The sequence below is a fragment of the Phaethon aethereus genome (assembly GCF_964289735.1).
Source record: "Phaethon aethereus genome assembly, chromosome: 1".
Lineage (NCBI taxonomy): Eukaryota > Metazoa > Chordata > Aves > Phaethontiformes > Phaethontidae > Phaethon > Phaethon aethereus.
In genome coordinates, this window is record NC_138575.1 from 750,767 (window position 1) to 769,210 (window position 18,444).

General features: G+C 58.7%; 1 protein-coding gene across 1 annotated transcript in view; it reads left to right on the forward strand.

Annotated features, from left to right (window-relative positions):
• The window catches only part of SBF1 (SET binding factor 1), a gene marked incomplete at both ends in the record, with an annotated part of 79,378 nt that overhangs the window by 45,383 nt on the left and 15,551 nt on the right, over window positions 1–18,444 (forward strand). Inside the window, 4 exons of the mRNA XM_082013822.1 lie at window positions 2,766–2,851; window positions 13,581–13,718; window positions 13,911–14,045; window positions 16,997–17,107. Coding sequence (XP_081869948.1) covers window positions 2,766–2,851; window positions 13,581–13,718; window positions 13,911–14,045; window positions 16,997–17,107 — 470 coding nt within the window. The remainder of the gene's footprint in view (window positions 1–2,765; window positions 2,852–13,580; window positions 13,719–13,910; window positions 14,046–16,996; window positions 17,108–18,444) is intronic.

The window sequence follows — 18,444 nt, forward strand, 5'->3', positions numbered from 1 at the left end:
TGCTGCTTGGTGAAACACCCTCCACTGCTTTCGGTGACTTCGCTGTTGAGAGCAGAGGGCTTCAGGCGTGAGCCTTGGAGAAGGACTTGTTCCAAGCACGATCCTTTGCCTGAAAAACACATGAAAATTCACTTTTGCGACCCTCCTCTCCTCACACCGTCATCGCAGCAGGCTCCACAGAGGTCCAGCTCCTGAAGCAGGTGGAGAAGCTGCTGCACGGTTGCGTTCCCCGGCTCTGGTCCCGTGAGCTGGTAGGCAGCTGCTGGGTGAGTTTTCCAGGGAAGGTGGACTCCTCTCTGCAGGGGACTGGAAGCACTCTGGAAACGTGGCTTGGGCTCCCGGGAGATGGAGTCCTGCCTTGGTCTTTCTCCAGGATGTTGGCTCCGAGCACCTCTTGTCATGTCACTTAAGAGACACGGAGAGTGAGTGAAGCGATGGGGAGTCTGTCGCGTGGCCGTGACCCTGCTGGACCGAGAACCGGCTGTTCCCGGAGAGTGTCCCCAGCGTGCCACTGCCCACCGCTGCTGGCCTGCCCGAGAGTTAAGGTCATCTGGTTGTGTTGTGTCCGCTGAGTGTTTAACTTTTTGCTTATTTAGAATTTCCTGTATTATGATAACATCTCATAAACTTCCGTATATAACTTAATGCTTATTTAGACCGTAACAGGCTGCCCAGGAACAGTGACCAGGTGTCACTTTAAGTCGTGCCGGCCTTGTTGCAGCACGGTGGCAGGAGGAGGCAGGAAGGAAGCCGCCAAGCGAAGCAGCTGCGTTAATGCCGACGTTCACAGGCACACGTGCTTTCCCAGGCATCTTGGCTGGGGACAGCAGAAGAATCGGTGGGGCTGGTTCAGCTCCCCTCCGCAGGAAGGGACGCGCTGATCGGACAGCCTGATACAGCCGGCGAGCAGCTTGGATGCTGCGTGTGTTGAATGATGGGAAGTAGGAAGGCAAGGATCAGGCTGCCTAAGGAGTAGCTGTGGAAAGCGCCTGGCAGCCTGGCTGGCCAGAATTCCCGAGTCAGGCCGCTTATTAATGACAGTCGCTAAAATCAGGACGTACCTAGCCCACAGGTCGCTAACTAGCATGGCGGCACTTGGCTTTGAGAAAACCCAGGGGGTCAAGTTTCCCCTTGGTCTAAACAACTCCGGGAGTGATTTTTACGTTTGTGTTGAGGATGATCTTGTACCTGTTTCGCTTGAGACCAGGAGAGCGCGAGTGGAGACGCTTCCACGCGCGACAAGGCTGCTGGAGCGAGCCGTTGTGGAGGGCACGGTCCGAGAGAGCTTGCCGGAGGCAGGCCGTCGGAGAGCTGTAATTCTGACGTGTGTGCCTAAAAGGGCTTTTCCTGTCTGTGAAGTTCGACTTGGGTCGTTTGTACTCTGAGGAGGCAGGTCTTACTCAACGTGTTTGGCCATGAGCACCTTGCAGTGACTGATGCTGTCAGCGGCGCGTGGGACCTGTCTGGGAGTTGGTGGTGTCTGAGCACCAGGGGAATATTTGGTTAAGCTGATGCCTGACGCTGTTTTCTTCACAGCTTGGCACCGACCTTTCCATTTTGGTCCTCAGATTATAAGTGGCAACTTTTCTGATGCTAATTCTGCTAAATTCAGCTGCGGCTGGCTGGCGGTAAGCAGAGCGGTGGAAACAGGTCTGGGTGCTGAAAATAGTCCTTCAGTGGTGCATGCCTTCTGGCGAGGCTCCTCCCGTTACCTGGCCCCGTCAGCAGTCCTGGGGCCAAAATCTGGCTGTGCCGGAGGGAGTCCGGTGGTTGCCCGTGCTCCCAACGGCAGCAGGCATTACTGTAAGGGACAAGAAGGGCGGTTGTCCCGTGGGACGAGGCAGCGGATGCGGTAATCCCTCAGCAGCTCTGCAAGGGGCTGGGATGGCCCCGCGGCACAGGGGCTGCCTGCCTTCGGGCTGAGCCTAGCCTGTGCCAGGAGCAAAGTCCTCCTCTGCATTTCCGATTCCCAGACTCCAGCTTGGTCTGCTGGAGCGGGGTTTCACCCTGGGCAGCTTCATCGCTGAAAGGACGTGGCCAGCGTAGAAGCGCTTCCCCGGCCTTGCAGGCTCTGGGAATGTAGCAGGAGCCACCTGAGTTTCCGTGGCGGTTTAGCTGGTGCTTCAGGCTGTCCCAAGAGCCGGCTGCCGCCAGAAGAGCGGGCCCGCTCCCTGGTGTGCTGGTTTCCATGCTTGCATGGCCAGCGAGGTCAGGGCACGATCTGGGGGAGAAGCGGCTTTTTTTTCTTGGGGTTGGTGTGGGCTGGGGGACTGGCGTGGGTGGGAATGCTCCCCCAGCGGCTCTGCGTGCTGTAAAGCCACGGGGAAACGGCAGCTCCAGGGGAACCGGGAAGTAAAACGTTGTTCGACGAAAACGCTGAGTGCCAAGTTGTAGATAATGAGCAGTGAATTACAGTTCAAAATCTGTGTGTATGATCTTGTGCTACCGACACGAGGAGGGAAACTTAAACTTGACCAGAGATCTGCTGCACTTCTGCTTTGCCTGTTACACACCTTTAGGTAATGAGTTTGTGAGCTGTTTGCTCCTGACTGTTAAAACCGCCGCTTTTCCCTCTGGAAGGGGCAGTGCTGCTGTACAGCTGTGTTTGTGGAAGGGGCTGGGGTCACTTCTGTGCTGCCCGTGTCCATGGAGGGCTGACACAGTGCCAGAACGTCCCGGTGTTGATTCCAGCCTGGCATTACAGGAGGCTGAAATGCCGGTGGGTACCTGCTGCCTGCCCTCTAATGCGCCTCTTCTCTCTGCAGGGAGTGGGGATGGACAGGGACAGATACTCCAGCGTTTCCCGGAGAAGGACTGGGAGGACAACCCCTTTCCCCAGGGCATCGAGCTGGTGAGTGTGCTGTCCCTCGGGACTGAGGCATCGAGCTGGTGAGGGTGCTGTCCCTCGGGACCTGGACCTCGGGGAAGCGTGACCGGCATGCGGGGCCGGTGCCACCATGGCACTGCGTGCACACATCTTGCTGGGCGCTGCAGGGTCTGACTGGGGGAGACTGTGAGAGAGGGGTTCCCACCTGCACCCCGACGCCGCTCCAGCTGTGGAAGACCGCAGGATTCAGCACGCTGCCTGCCAGCCAGGCCGCGGCACGGCTGTCCAGCGGCAGTCGCTCCTGCGCGCCCTGCCTGGGGCTGGCTCCTCTCCTGGCCGTTTCGCTCCCCGCCTCCTCCTCCGGGATCAGCCGCTCAGGATGCTGGAATGCTTCCTAGAGGAGCCGCGCGGATGCAGCGTCAGCGTAAATAGCCCCGTCACGAACAGCAGGGCCCTGCCGTCGTCAGGCCTTCCCCAAGTGCTCTGCGGAGCAAACCGCTCCCCTGCTCGGGCCGGCAGCAGCGGCGGCGGCTCGCCCTCCGGCAGGCCTGGGTGTGCTCTGCTTGCAGCTGCCCGGCGAGGAGCGCTGCCGGGCCCTGGATCCCTTCCCCAGCCCTCCGGACACATTCGCCTGCTGCTGTCAGTCCTCTGAGGTTGCGATCGTTGCTGGGTCATACCCATAGAGTGACACACCCAGCCTAATTTGGCACTGCGTGGGTTCTTCACAAACCAGCTTTTAACTAATCAAGGATAATAGGATTGTTCTCCTCGGTTGCTAAATTTGAGTAGAAGTTCTCCTCAAACCCTGCCCTGCTGTGTTGGTGCTGCTGCTGAGGAGCTCTGAAGGAGAGGAGCTGGTGCTCTGCTGCCAGCGAAAGCGGGTGGGCTGGGCTGCCGGTTGTCCAGACCCCTTCTCACCGCTAAACTGAGCCCCCCTTCCCCCCAGCAGCTCTGCCCAGTCTCCAGCTGAAGTACAGCGGAGTACAAAACCTGAAGACAGATGAGGCTTTAGAAGTCCCTTCGCAGCCCTACAAGCCTCGTGGTGCGGGGACTATCCTCGCCCTGCTCCCCGAGGCCTTGCAAGTACCTTTGCTGCGCCGGGGGTGTCGGCACCTGCGTGGCCGGTGTGTGATGGTCGGTGCAGGGCCGCCGGCCAGCCGAGAGCCCCCGTCCTCCCCTGGAGCGGAGCCGGGAGCAGCCAACCCTCTCTACCTCCGTTGGTGTGCACAGAGGGATCGCACCTCCCCGTTCGGATGGGCCCAGCCGAGTCGCCCACAGCAGGACTTGCCGAAGGGCATTTGTGCATCCCTGATGAGGGATGTTTTGCCTGAGAGACCTGGTACAGCACAGGGCATTCCAGGTCCCCGCCCTTCCCCAGGGCTTCAATGAATCCTGGTATATCGCGGCTTGGAAGGGACTGTTAATCACTGAGTCCAACTGAGAGGATGGCCTGGGCCATGGAAGCTCGTTTCCTTAGAGCAGATGTGTCACGGGCATTCAGGGCACTGCGCACTGGGATCTCTGGCTTGCGCTGTCCACCTGCAGGGCTCTGGGTAGCCGAGAGGGCTGGTGGCCCAGCCAGCGTCTCGTTTCATGTCCTGGGCAAGTTCCCTGTGGTATTTCACAGAATCACAGAATCACTAAGGTTGGAAAGGACCTTCAAGATCATCAAGTCCAACCATTAATCCAGCGCCACCGTGTCCCCTAAACCATGTCCTGAAGCGCCACGTCCACACGTTTTTTGAACACTTCCAGAGATGGCGACTCCACCACCTCCCTGGGCAGCCTGTTCCAATGCCTGACCACCCTCTCAGTGAAGAAATTTTTCCTAATATCCCATCTAAACCTCCCCTGGTGCAACTTGAGGCCATTTCCTCTTGTTCTGTCGCTGGTTACTTGGGAGAAGAGACCAACACCCTCGTCGCCACAACCCCCTTTCAGGTAGTTGTAGAGAGCGATAAGGTCTCCTCTCAGCCTCCTCTTCTCCAGACTGAACACCCCCAGTTCCCTCAGCCGCTCCTCATAAGACTTGTGCTCTAGACCCCTCACCATCTTCGTTGCCCTTCTCTGGACACGCTCCAGCACCTCAACATCCTTCTTGTAGTGAGGGGCCCAAAACTGAACACAGGATTCGAGGTGCGGCCTCACCAGTGCCGAGTACAGGGGCACGATCACTTCCCTACTCCTGCTGGCCACACTATTCCTGATACAGGCCAGGATGCTGTCGGCCTTCTTGGCCACCTGGGCACACTGCCGGCTCATGTTCAGCTGGCTGTCGACCAGCACCCCCAGGTCCCTTTCCACTGGGCTGCTCTCCAGCCGCTCCTCCCCAGGCCTGGAGCATTGCATGGGGTTGTTGTGGCCAAAGTGCAGGGCCCTGCACTTGGCCTTATTAAACCTCATACAGTTGACCTCTGCCCATCGATCCAGCCTGTCCAGATCTCTCTGCAGAGCCCTCCTACCCTCCAGCAGATCAACACTCCCACCCAACTTGGTGTCATCTGCAAACTTACTGAGGGAGCACTCAATCCCCTCATCCAGATCATCTATAAAGATATTGAACAAGACCGGCCCCAGAACCAAGCCCTGGGGAACACCGCTTGTGACCGGCCGCCAGCTGGATTTAACGCCGTTCACCACAACTCTCTGGGCTTGGCTGTCCAGCCAGTTCTTTACCCAGCAAAGAGTAAACCTGTCTAAGCCACGAGCCGCCAGTTTCTCCAGGAGAATGCTGTGGGAGACGCTGTCAAAGGCTTTACTAAAGTCCAGGTAGACAACATCCACAGCCTTTCCCTCATCCACTGGGCGGGTCACCTGGTCATAGAAGGAGATCAGGTTGGTCAAGCAGGACCTGCCTTTCATGAACACATTCTGGCTGGGCCTGATCCCTTGGTTGTCCTGCACATGCCCTGTGAGCACTCTTAAGATGAACCGCTCCATAATCTTCCCCGGTACCGAGGTCAGGCTGACAGGCCTGTAGTTCCCAGGATCCTCCTTCCGGCCTTTCTTGTAGACGGGCGTCACATTGGCAAGCCTCCAGTCTTCTGGGACCTCCCCTGTTAACCAGGACTGCTGATAAATGATGGAGAGTGGCTTGGCAAGCTCCTCCACCAGCTCTCTCAGTACTCTCGGGTGGATCCCATCAGGCCCCATAGACTTGTGGGTGTCCAGGTGGTTTAGCATGTCCTTAACTGCTTCCTCCTGGATTATGAGGAGTACATTGTGGTCTCCATCCCCGTCTTCCAGTTCAGGGGGCTGAACACCCTGTGGATACCTGGACTGGCTATTAAAGACTGAGGCAAAGGCGGCATTAAGTACCTCAGCCTTGTCCTTGTCCTTGGAGACAATGTTCCCCGCCATATCCAGTAGGGGATGGAGATTCTCCTTGCCTCTCTTTTTGTTGTTAATATATTTGTAGAAACATTTTTTATTATCCTTTACGACTGTGGCCAGACTGAGCTCTAGCTGGGCTTTTGCCTTTCTAATTTTGTCCCTGCTTGACCTAACGAGATCCTTGTACTCTTCATGAGTTGCCTGGCCCTTCTTCCAGAGGTGATAAACTCTCCTCTTTTCCCTGAGTCCCAGCAAAATCTCCCTGTTCAGCCAGGCCGGTTGCCTTCCCCGCCAGCTCTTCTTACGGCACATGGGGACCGCCTGCTCCTGCGCCTTTAAGATTTCTTTCTTGAAGACTGTCCAGCCTTCCTGGACCCCTTTGTCCTTCAGGACTGTCTCCCAAAGTCTGCCCTCCGGAAGTCCATGGTAGCAGTTTTGCTGACCCCTTACCTCTCCTTACTTCCCTCACAACTGAGAATTCTATCATGTCGTGGTCGCTAAGCCCAAGACGGCCTCCAACCACCACATCTCTCACCAGTCCTTCTCTGTTTGTAAACAGCAGGTCCAGCAAGGCACCTCCCCTGGTGGGCTCACTCACCAGCTGTGTCAGGTAGTTATCCTCCACACACTCCAGGAACCTCCTAGACTGTTTCCTCTCTGCCGTGTTATACTTCCAGCAGACGTCCGGTAGGTTGAAGTCCCCCACAAGAACAAGGGCCAGCGAATGCGAGACCTCCACCAGTCGCTTATAGAATGTCTCATCTGTCTCTTCGTCCTGGTTGGGTGGCCTGTAACAGACTCCCAGCAGGATATCTGCCTCGTTGGCCTTCCCCCTCATCCTTACCCATAAGCACTCTACTTGGTCTTCACAATCTTCGATTTCTATGCAATCAAAACACTCCCTAACATACAGAGCCACCCTACCGCCTCTCCTTCCCTGCCTATCCCTTCGGAAGAGCTTATAGCCATCCATTGCAGCACTCCAGTCATGAGAAGCATCCCACCATGTTTCTGTGATGGCAAATGCTCGTTTTCTGAGCAGCAGATCTACGGCCACCCCTGCTCGCCTGTCTGGACTCAGTTCTGCTCTCGGCTGCCTCCCGTTTTGTGGCCTTGTCCGGAGCTGGTGGTCATCTCCATCTCTGTGCGCGCTGGTGCCAGAGAACTTCCGTGGGAGCTGTGGCTGTTGGAGGCTGATCTGGCCAGCCCGTGTCGTGTGGCCTCCAAAGCTCTCATGTCAGGCTTAGCCAGACACCATGGGGCTCTGACGGCGCTTGCAAAGGAGAGAGGTGCCAGCGTGCTCCTCTCACCCAGCCAGGAGCAGCCAGCTTGTGGAGCAGAGGACGTCAGAGCTGGACATGTCCCTCATTCCCATCCTTGTCCCTCTGCCCTGCCCTGGGCGCTTGGCTTTGGCAGTTACCGCTGCAGCCGCCATGTCGTGCCGCGTGCCCACCAGCAAGCGTGGCCCGTCACTGGGATCGGTGGTGGTGGCCGGCTCATCTTCGCATCGCGTGCTTACCGTAACTCCAGTGCAATTTCGGACTTTTATGTGCTATTTCGTCTGAGGCAAAAATACATATTATTTTTCTGATTAGTGTTTCCTGGTTGTCTGCAGGGGACTTGGGAACTGTCCCAGGAAAGAGGAAAGCTGCTTTTTTTCCCAAGGGTCAAACTGTTCAGCCAAAAAATCCCTGGAATTTAAACAATTGGAGCCCCATCCTGTTTGGAGCCAGGGGTGGCTCTGAGGCTTCTCACAGACTGCCAGGAGGTATCCTGGGTGAGCAGCACGTAGGGCTGAAACTAAGGCAGCTTCCGAAAATCAGACAGAGCCCACCCTGGGGGAGGTTGGGCTGTACAGTACGTTGTAGTCACTGCTGTGTTTCTTTTTAACAGCTTTTGTGGGGAGAAGGTTTTCTGGTGTGTGTAGGGAGCAAGAATTTGTAGCTTCTGCCCTTGCGTTCTGTCTGACAGCATTTCCAAACAAAAATATCTCATGTTAATGGATGGCAGCTCCTCTGGAGAAGGACACAGGATGTGAACGTGCCTCCTCTGTTGGAGCATCTTCCCGTCCCAGGCCAGAGCCGTCTCCTCCAGCAGCCCTCGAGCCCGCGGTGGGTTGCGCTGGCTGCCCGGAGCAAGCAGACTGGGGGAGCAGGATCTCCAGGCCCTGGGGCAACTGAGAGAACCAGGGCAGTATCGCAGGGAGTCCACAGCAGGGAGCCCCGCTTCGGGCCGTGGCTAACAGCTATCGCTTCCAAGGGTTACTGGTTGCAGTGCCCGCAGCGAGGTGTGCGCCACGGGAATGGAGATTCCTGCTACAACCGCTGGCTGTAAGCGTGAGCTGCGGTGTGCTACGCCCGCCCGTTCCTTCTGCTCCGCGAGGGTTGGTGCCATTCCTCTCCCTTTGAGATCCCACCCGTGGTGCTGGTCCTTGCGTCCTCTGTACCACGGTCCCACAGGTCTGCTTCGTGCAGCGCGGTATTTCCGCATCTTAAGGCTGCCCTGGGTGGTTGTTGCATGCTGTACACCATACACACGTGCCTACTGGGCACGTCCAAGCCTCCAGGCACGTTTCACCTCTGCCAGCACGCACTGGCATCTGCGCTGGCATCCGCCAGCATCCCCTCCTGGCGCCTGGGCCCCGGGGAGCGTTAGGGCTTCTGCCGCTCTCTGATAACACGGTGAAATCCTTTTGTTTTCCAGCCGGCAGGGAATGGCCTGTGTGTTTGCAGCTTCAATCTCCTTGCTTGGTGGAGGTGAGCACAGGTTTGTACAAGGTTTGCTCCCTGGCTGCCGGGAGAGCTTGGGCAGAGGAGAGCGCTGCGTCCTGGCCCTGGCCGGGGGGCTTGCTGGGGCAGGGTCCGCAGGCCCGGGGTCCACTTCCCAGCCACGGTAGGGCACTCTGCTGCTCGCAGAATGGCTTCCTTTGTCGCTTTGCGTTTGGAAGGTGATGGTAGCTGAGCGGAGCCTCATCTGGTGCGTCCATCTCGACCAACCGATCTTCTCTTCACCTCTGGTGCGGCAGGATCTGAGGCGGGCAGCCGACGGCCGAGCCCACGCAGCCAGTGGCTGTTTCGGCAACACTCAGGAGAGAGGAGAGCTGCCGCCACCCTGCGCCATGGGTTTGATTGGGAGCGGAGTGGGCAGCTCCTTACCCAGCGGGACGCTGGTGACCGCTGGCTCCACGTGTCATTCCTCCTGCCTGGCAGCCGACTCCGCTGCAGGGTTGCCCTGCCCTCCTGTAGCTTTCCAGGGTAGAAATAAATGATCAGGAGGATGTCTTGGGACATCATGGACTAGACCCTTGCCAAGTTGATCCTTGCAAACTTGGGAAAGGCCTGTGATGTAACTGGTGGAAGAAGAAGAGGTGGTAAAGCAGCTCTGATCCATGCAATGCTGTGGAAAGCAAGGCTTGCCAGACAGACAGACGCACGTGTTGTCATGAGATGTTGGTTTTGTTGCTAAAACTGCTCTAGGCAGTGTCTGCAGAGCCCGGCACGCAGCTCTGCCTTCCTGTGGGATTTTTCTAAACAAACGAAGGGCTGTTGCCCTGGAGAGGCTTAGGTGCAGCCCGGCTGGGCACCCACAAGTGCTGTTCTGTAGGGGAGCTGCAGTACGTCCTTCAGGTCAGTTGCTTCCATCAACACCCCTCCAGGTAAGAATCGAGATGCTCTTCTCTTCTGGGTGTCGGCAGCTCACCCTTGTTCTCCGTGGGCACCCAGCAGCACTGCCGTGGGCTGTAAGGAGAGACTGACGCTGCTGCGGAGCTCGCGGGGCGGAGCGGCTCCTGCACGCCCCAGCGGCCGCATGGAGCCCCGGCAGCGTGTGCCGTGTTACTGCACCGCACGGGTCGGTTGTGCAGGCAGCGGGTCGTACCGCACCCGAGGGCAGACCGCTCGGGGAAAGGAGCGCAGCGTGAGCATCCTCCCAACGCAGCTCTGTGTTTGAGCAGGGCGTGGGTGAAGAGCTCACCTCTTGCTCACAGACCCACAGAGCTCTTCAGTTCTGCCTGGGGGCCCGTAGTTTTGTCTTCCTTTAACTGTGGCACCTTCAGCGTTGCAGGGTGCCACGGTAACCACCACTGATCATGGTTGGGCTGCTTCTGGAGGACACGTTCTGATCACCAGCCAGCTTACCCCCATCTTCCCTGGAGGATGTGTGTCCTTTTGAGAGGATCTAGCTTGAAATGAGGCAGCGGTTGTGGAGGTCAGACGTCTGCGTGCCTGCTGCTTTACGAACACGTGGCTGGGGTACATCGGCTGAGGAGCATTGAGTGCAATCAAATGGGGCTGCGAGCGACCCCAGGGCGCAGCCGGACGTATCCACGTACCCCAGTGGCGTGACCTGATCCAGGGTGTCACCTGCTGTGGTTTGAAGTGACCCGTGCTCTCGGCAGGTGATAAATTTAGGAAGCTGACTTCTTATCCCACGGCTCGGGAAGATCCCAGGGCGGCTTGGTGCTGGGAGCCTGGGTGGGTGTCAGGAGCCTCCTGCACCTCCTGTGGTGGGACCAAGGGCTCGGGAGGTCCTGGCTGAGCTTGCGCGTCGGGGGCAGAAGGTGGCAGAGCCGTGCCTTGGCCTGAGCGGGTGTGACCCCGAGTGAAGAGGCTCAGCTGTATTCCTGTTTGGGTCGTGCCATCATTTCCCTGCGCCCATTTAGCAGCAGCATAATTGCCTCTGGAACGGGCTGTGGCTTCTTGGCGCAGAAGGTGGCATGACCCAGGAGCGGAGCACAGCCAGTGCCTGCCGGTGGTGGTGGCGTCGATGCCCTGGGGTTCCCTTCTAGAGGAGCAGTCCAGGGGACCGGGACTTCCACTTCTCAGACCTCTGGATGGGCACACTTGACCCCTGACATCTGGCTTGTATGTACCTGTCTCCACAGGGCAGGTTTGACGCCACGGTTGTGGAGTGCATCCCTTTGCACCGCGATGCGGCAGTTGGGATGTACTGGGTGGGACCCAGCAGCAAACTGGTCGAAGGCAGCAGCTTTGTGTCCTTTGGTCTGTCAGTTCTGCAATGAAATGTTCATAGAATAGAATCATAGAAACTTTGGGTTGGAAGGGACCTTTCAAGGCCATCTAGTCCAACCCCCTGCCATGAGCAGGGACATCTTCAACTCAAGTGGGTTGCTCAGAGCCCCGTCCAACCTGTCCTGGGATGTCTACAGAGATGGGGCATCAACCACCTCTCTGGGCAACCTGGGCCAGGGTTTCACCACCCTCAGTGTCAAAAATGTCTTCCTTAGATCTAGTGGAAATCTGCCCTCTTTTAGTTTAAAACCGTTACCCCTTGTCCTGTCACTACAGGCCCTGCTAAAAAGTCCATCCCCATCTCTCTCCTCAGCCCCTCTCAGCCCCGGCAGCTGCTGGAAGGTCTCCCCGGAGCTTCTCTGCTCCAGGCTGAGCCCCCCCAGCTCTCCCACCCTGTCCTCCCAGCAGAACTGTTCCAGCCCTCGGAGCGTTGCTGGGGCCTCCTCTGGCCCCGCTCCAGCAGGTCCATGTCTCTCCTGTGCCGAGGGCTCCAGAGCTGGACGCAGCACTGCAGGGGGGTCTCCCCAGAGCGGGGCAGAGGGGCAGAATCCCCTCCCTCGCCCTGCTGGCCACGTGGCTTTGGGGGCAGCCCAGGACATGGTTGGCTTCTGGGTTGTGAGCGCACATTGCCGGCTCATGTCCAGCTTTTCATCCACCAGGACCCCCAAGTCCTTCTCCATGGGGCTGCTCTCCATCCCTTCATCCCCCAGCCTGGGCTGATAGCGGGGGTTGCCCCGACCCAGGGGCAGGACCCTGCCCTTGGCCTTGTTGAACCTCATGAGGTTCACATGGGCCTGTTCCTCGAGCTTGTCCAGGTCCCTCTGGATGGCATCCCGTCAGTCTGCGCAGAGCTACGGGTTCGCTATGGGGCCCAGTGAGGAGAGGAGCTCCCTGGCTGGGGGGTGACGCTGCGTGCTTACCCCGATAGCTGCGGAGCCGTACTGTCCTCCCCGCGCTGGCAGGGCAGCCGGTTTGAAAACGGCACCGGGGGGAGAGGCCCTGGGGCGCAGGTTTGCAGGGACATACGTGGCAGAGTCTGGGAGGCAGCCGCACGAGTGCTTTTGCCTCACCTCCTTCCCTCTGCGATACCGGGGCGGCTGAAGAAAGCTGAGCTCTTGCACTGCGGCTGGTGCCCAGCTCTTACGGCTGCGGCTGCGCCGGGCTGTGCCGGGCTGCGCAGGCGGGGAGAGGGGGGTCTGTGCAGCAGCGTGTGCCTGCACGTGGAGCGTGAGGGCCGGCACAGAGAGAGGTGAACAGCTGGAAAAACAGCTTCCATTCACAAGGGTTTGGGCTGGAGCAGCAATTTCGGCAGCTTTGCGGCGTGTCAGTCCTTTCTGCTGGTCTGACCTCATCGCAGCTTCATTCTCATCCTTGGTTTTGCTCAAGTCGCCATGTCCTCAGAGTGCATCGGGCCATGGCCCCAGAAGGAGCTGAGCTGTCCCGCTCTCAGTGAGGTCCCAAAAGTGTCAGGAATTTTCCACAGCTCCTCAGCAGCCAAATGCAGATGCCGAGGAAATAAAGAAAAACCCCTTGAGACTTCGAAACCCAGGGGGGTTGCTGGGGCCGCTGGCTGGAATTACCCACCGGCCCTGGGAGGGTGTTTGGAAAGTCCCCACAAACTGGTAGAACTGTTTGGAGCTGCCTGAGGTGCAGCGTTGGCACAGCCTGGGCCAGTGTTGTCCAGCTGCCTGTGCCGAGGGAGGAGTGCCACCTCCCAGAGCCACGCCGGTGCCTGGAGGCAGCCCTGCCCTGCTGGAGCTCACCCCGGGACGCATCGCCTTTCCTTCCCGGAGTTTGTGCGGTGCCTGCGGCCACCCGGCACCTTGGTGGGCTGCAGGGACATTGCAGAGCCTGGCCGGCCTCGCAGGCTCGATGCCAGCTGCAGGTAGCCGCCCGGCACGGCGCAGCCCAGCTCCTCGCAGCCCCTGTGCCGGCGCAGCGCCTGCGGGTGTGGGGCGCAGGGCGGCGGAGGGTGCGCAGCTCGGCCAGCGTGTCCCGTCACCCTTCCTCCCCGCTTGGGTTTCCCCGAGCGGCTCCTGCTGTCCCTGCGGAGAGCAGGGGAAGGCGCCTGCCCCCACAGAGGGGATGGGGGGCTCTGGCCCGTGCTCTTCCCCCTCTTGGACTGTAGTGGCTGCGGGTGTTGCAGCACGTGCCGGGGAAGGTGGTACAGCCCTGGTTCCCTATATACTCTATGGGTGATGTGCTGCCACACCAAGCTCCCTGTCCCCGGGAGCCGGTACCTGGCAGTGTCGTTAGCTGGTGGTTTGCTTTCGCGTTGTCCAGCCCACCGAAGCTCCCAGCTCCTGCCGCCGAAGCGATGCGGGGCAGCGAGGGGCAGCGGTGCGGGCAGGTCAGCCCCTCTGACCGCCGTCCCCTGCCCTCTCTTGCAGTTCTGCCAGCCCAGCGGCTGGCAGCTCTTCACGGAGAGGAACCCCCCCACCTTCTTCGTGGCTGTGCTGACCGACATCAACTCGGAGCGGCATTACTGCGCCTGCTTCACCTTCTGGGAGGCCGTCGAGAGCGCACAGGTACTGCGGGCTGCTGGGGCCGTGTCTGTGCAGGTTGGGAAGGGTGGGGAAGCATCCAGCTGCCGTCCGCTTTGGCCAGTGGTTCCTGCTTTCCCCTTGTCGGAGGAACCCGGGCCCTGGCTTCAGAGGCTTGGGAGAGGGAAGAGCATCCTTCTTCTAACCCTGGGACTTGGCTGGTGTGTGTCTCCCTAGCCTCAGAGCCACGCCAGAAATGGGGAGGGGGAGGAGGAGGAAGAGGAGCCATCGTCTCCCGTTCAACCCGCGCAGCTCTTCGCTCCCAAAAGCTTGGTGCTGGTGTCGCGGCTGGACCACGCAGAGGTGTTCAGGGTAAGTCCAAAGTGCCCTGCGGCTGGGGCGGGGGGAGCCGGGCCCCTGCTCAGGAGGCAGAGGAGAGCAGCGTTGGTAAAGACTTCCTGGCTTTGGGAGCAACCAGGAGCCACGTAGTCACTGCCAGGAACAGGAGCTGTAGGAGCACCCGGGCACAGCACCCCGTCGGGAGCCTGTCCCCGGGCCAGCAGCTGCGCGCTGGACCTGAACGGCTGGCTGCAGGACGGCAAGCCACGGGCTTGGCCACACCGGGCAGCTGGTGGCCTTGACCCAGTTTTGTTAATAGAAAAACCGTGAAGAACAGCCCGTTCCTGTGGGAGCATTTATCTTTGCCATCTTTATTTTCTTTAAACGTGCTGCATTATGTGGCTGTGAAAGGTTTGGGAGGGCACGGCCGCAGGCGTGTTTACAAACTGCCTCCGTGCGTGCTGTGCCCGCAGCTCTGCGGCTGGGGCAGGCGGGGCGTGGGCAGCCCCCTCGGGCTCGGGCGGGCTGGCTGCCTTGCTGCTTCCTTGGTCTGAAGGAGGAATCCACCCGGCATTTACGGGGGGCTCTCCACTAGCCTGCCCAGCTGATGGGCTAGTAGGAGGGCAGCGTTCTCCATCAGGCCGGGCTGTGTCCTTCCTTTTTCCCCTCCCACCACGAGGATATCGCTTCTGGGCTCTGCCCTGTTCTTGAAGCTCTTGTTCACAGCCCGCTCTGTGAATGGGAGCACACGCTGTTCCCTCAGGGCATTCAGTGCTCAAGGCATTAATCAAGACAGGGGAAAAAAAATCAACTCCGCTGGCCCAGAGCTGCTTCAAACAGCAGAAACTTGGGCTTCGCTGTCTCTCAGCCCCAGACCACATAACTGAGGTTGGAGGCATCTCTGGAGGTCTCTGGTCCAACCCCTGCTCGAGCAGGGTCAGCTGGAGCAGGTTGTCCAGGGTATTGTCCAGTTGAGTTTTGAATACCTCCAAGGATGAGACCATACAACTTCTCTGGGAAACCGGTGCCAGTGTTCAACCACTCTCGCAGTAAAAACCTCTGTATACTTAGGTTCTTTGTTGGGAAAGTTGTCTGAGCCAAAGTCAAGCCTGTCTTGGCTGGTGGGTGGTGTTAGAACAGCGACTCCTTTTCGGCAAGCAGGAGCAGTAAGACTGAGATAGGAGGGAGCGTAGGAACAGAAATGAGCCTGCCTCATCAGTGCGTTTCCCTTGTCGCAAGCAGTTGCATCGTGTGTCCATCCTCACGTCTGGGATGGGGTTTACTATGCCTGGCCTTCTGTGGAGCTGGAATTCTCTAAAACGCAGGAGCTGTTCATTTTCTCAAGCCTGGGAGAGCAGGGCGAGATCAGCTGGGCTGCGGCGCCTGCTGCTCTCTGGCTGGGCAGAAGCTGGTCGTGCTTGGGGATGACTCTGGAGGGCAGTGGGTAGCCTCACTTGTTCCAAAAGACAGACATGTCCTGTGAGAGCCGCTCCCCTGGGGACCACACTGAAATGGTTCCTGGCTCGTTTTGGTCCTTGCCTACCTGAGCGCTCGTCTTCCCCGGCTGGTTTTGTTAGGAGGCCCAGTAACGCTTGCATTGCGCGTTTGGCTGCCTGATTTCATTGCTCAGTCGCTTGAATTATTCACCTCGGTGATTTCTGAGGAGCAGGTGAGTGACAAGAGCACTACAGTCCTGTTGTTCTTGGGTCATTTCCCCCTTAGCTGTGACACAAACCCAGGAGTGTCGCTGGGTGTCCGCAGGAGGTCTGAGCGTGGCAGCCGCGGGAGCGGGAGCTCTGCTCCGCAGCAGCGAGTGCCACGCGCCTCTGACCGGCCCGAGGGGAGCAAAAGCCCCACTCGTGGGCTCGGATCGTGGCAGGACACGGCGTGTTTGCCTGGTCGCTGTTCCTTGTCCCTGCCAGCAGGAGGGCGACGGGTGGTTCTTCTTTGGGTGAACGGTGGATTTCACCGGCTACGTTTCAAGTGCAGCCTGTTACTTCCCCAGCAGAAGACTTGGGTGGTTGTGGCTCCTTCTCCTCTCCGATTAGAGGTCTCTGTAGCCCAAGACCTGGACCTGTTGGTCCTCTTGGTCAGGACGATGCTGGACTGGGAGCCCGCCTCTTGCTCAGGGTGAGGTCAAGCCATACACACATTATGTCAGGAGCCTTCACCACTGTTCATGAACATGCAGGAGCGTGAGCTTGCTCTTCCCTCGGTTATTCCAGCGTGCAGTAGCCTGCCTGGCCCCTTCTCTCCAAAGCCCCAGTGTTTCTGTTTTCTCTTTTCCTTGCTGACATGGGGAGATGGTTTGAGTTAAAAAAAACACACACAGACGGTGCCTTGAAGACACATTCCTCAAATTCCTTATTCATCTGTGTATTACAGCCGTGTTGAGCGCTGCCCTATGCTTGTGCCCCCTAAGCCCCTCCATGCTGGGGCTGGTGTTGCTTCTCCAGTGCAGCCGGTGGGCAGACAGCAAGCAGGGCAGGGCCTGGCCACGTGTCTCGGCCAGCCCTCGGTGGAGAAGTGGGTCTCCTTCCCATCACGTGCTTGGGGTTTTTGTGAGACTTGATGCAAATCTGCAAGGACCGGGAGTGCTTGGGGGTGCTGGAGAAGTCCAGCTGTTTGCAGTCACCTCTGCCCGTGGAGCTTTGGAACCCCCTCTGCGCTGCTGCTGGGCACGCCTGGGGATGGTGCTGGTGGGCTCGGTGCTGGGATGGGGAGGTGCTGCTGGCTGGAAGCAAACTGAGCACATGCTAAATACCCTGTCCCTGCTGGTGAGGACTCGCCGTGAGAGGTCTGAGGTGGGAGACCTCAAGCACTGCCCCCAAGAGTCAACTGTCACGGGGTGCGTTTCTGTCTGGAGACAAGCACTGGGAGCCCCTCCGTGTGTCTGTGCTCCAAACTGGAGGGCCTCCCCAGCTGCACCTGTACCCGTCTGCTTCGCACCCTGATGCTCAGCTGTGCTGTGCTTTCCTCTCCAGAACAGCCTGGGTTTGATCTATACCATCTACGTGGACGGGCTGAGTGTGTCCTTGGAGAACGTCATTGGGAACCTCCTGACGTGTACCATCCCCATCACCGGGGGAGCTCAGGTGGGTACCCTGCCCCTTCCCTCTCTTACCTCTCCATGCTTCTGCCTCCTAAGCCGCTCTGACGGGAGCAGGGACGTTCTGGTTTTGTGGTGCTGGGGTGAGCTGAGCAAGGCTGATTTGACTCGTGGGCAGAGTCTGGCTCAGTGCACTGGCAACTGAGGAGCTGCTGCAGTGCACTGCTACTGGCAAGTGCTTGGCGAGTGCAGGGAGCACCTTCCCAAGTGCTTAAGAGTAGAAACAACAAACTTCTGTGATTTGGAGCCACTCAGCTTCTAGATCAGTTGAGAAGATCTTGCTGCTTTGCTTAGCTACAGCTTGCCATGATTAGGCAGCTTGGTCTTGGCTCCTCGCTCCCTCCAGGAGGAAGGACTGGGTGGCTGAACCACCAGCTGGCTTACGTAGTCACTGATCAATCTGTGCAAACAGTTGCCATGGTCTCTGGTCACTCCTGCGTCAGGGAGGTCTCGCTCCTCTACTCAACCCTGTCTCATTGCCTGGAGAGCTGCTCCAGACCCAGTGGTCATGGGCCATCTGTGAGCATGGGGACGAGTCAGCTCGAGGCAGACAGGCCAAGCAAGGCTAACATTTCCCAGATGAGCAGCTTGGAGCTCTCTCCTCAAACCACTGGCTTGTGCCTGTGCATGGCTGGCATCTCTGATGGACAGGGCTCGAGGAGCAACAGCCTCGCTTGTGCCCAGAGCAGAGACCATCAAAGATAGCCCTCCTGTTTTTCCCCTCTGAGCCATGTGTTCCTCTAGCAGTGCTCCTCCTGCTCGAGGAAGGCCGACTGGGCTCAGTCTCGCTCATGTGAGCAGCAGATGGGTAAGGAAGGGCTAAGTGAAGCTGGCTTGGAGATGACAGGAGTGGAGAGAGCCCAGCTGGACCCTCTGGCAGGAGGTGTTTGGAGACAGCAGTGTAACCCCCTGGTGCTCTTCTGCCATGCTAACACCTGGAGCATAACCGTGCACGTGCACTTGTCTCCTGCAGTCGCTTCACTTTCAGCTGAGCTCTGCTTCCCCCAGAAAAAAACACCATCTAATTCTCTTGCACCCAGGCTGCGCCCAAGTGGAGGAGCCTCTGCACGGCTGGGGCAGCACTACAGGTCCCCGGTGCCTAGAGACAGAGGTTTCTTCCACTGCTGTGGCTTGTGACCCTGAGGGGAGGCTGCTGTCTTGAACTTGAATCTGTGCAGGCTTCTTGGGCGGGTGCTTTCTGCTGGGCAGAAGCGGTGCCCCTGGGGCTGCCGTCACGGCCTGCCGTAGGTTTGGTGCTTGCTCTGATAAGCCAGAGCGATGCAGGTCCTGGGCAGCAGCCCCGCTTTCTCTCCGGAGCACTGA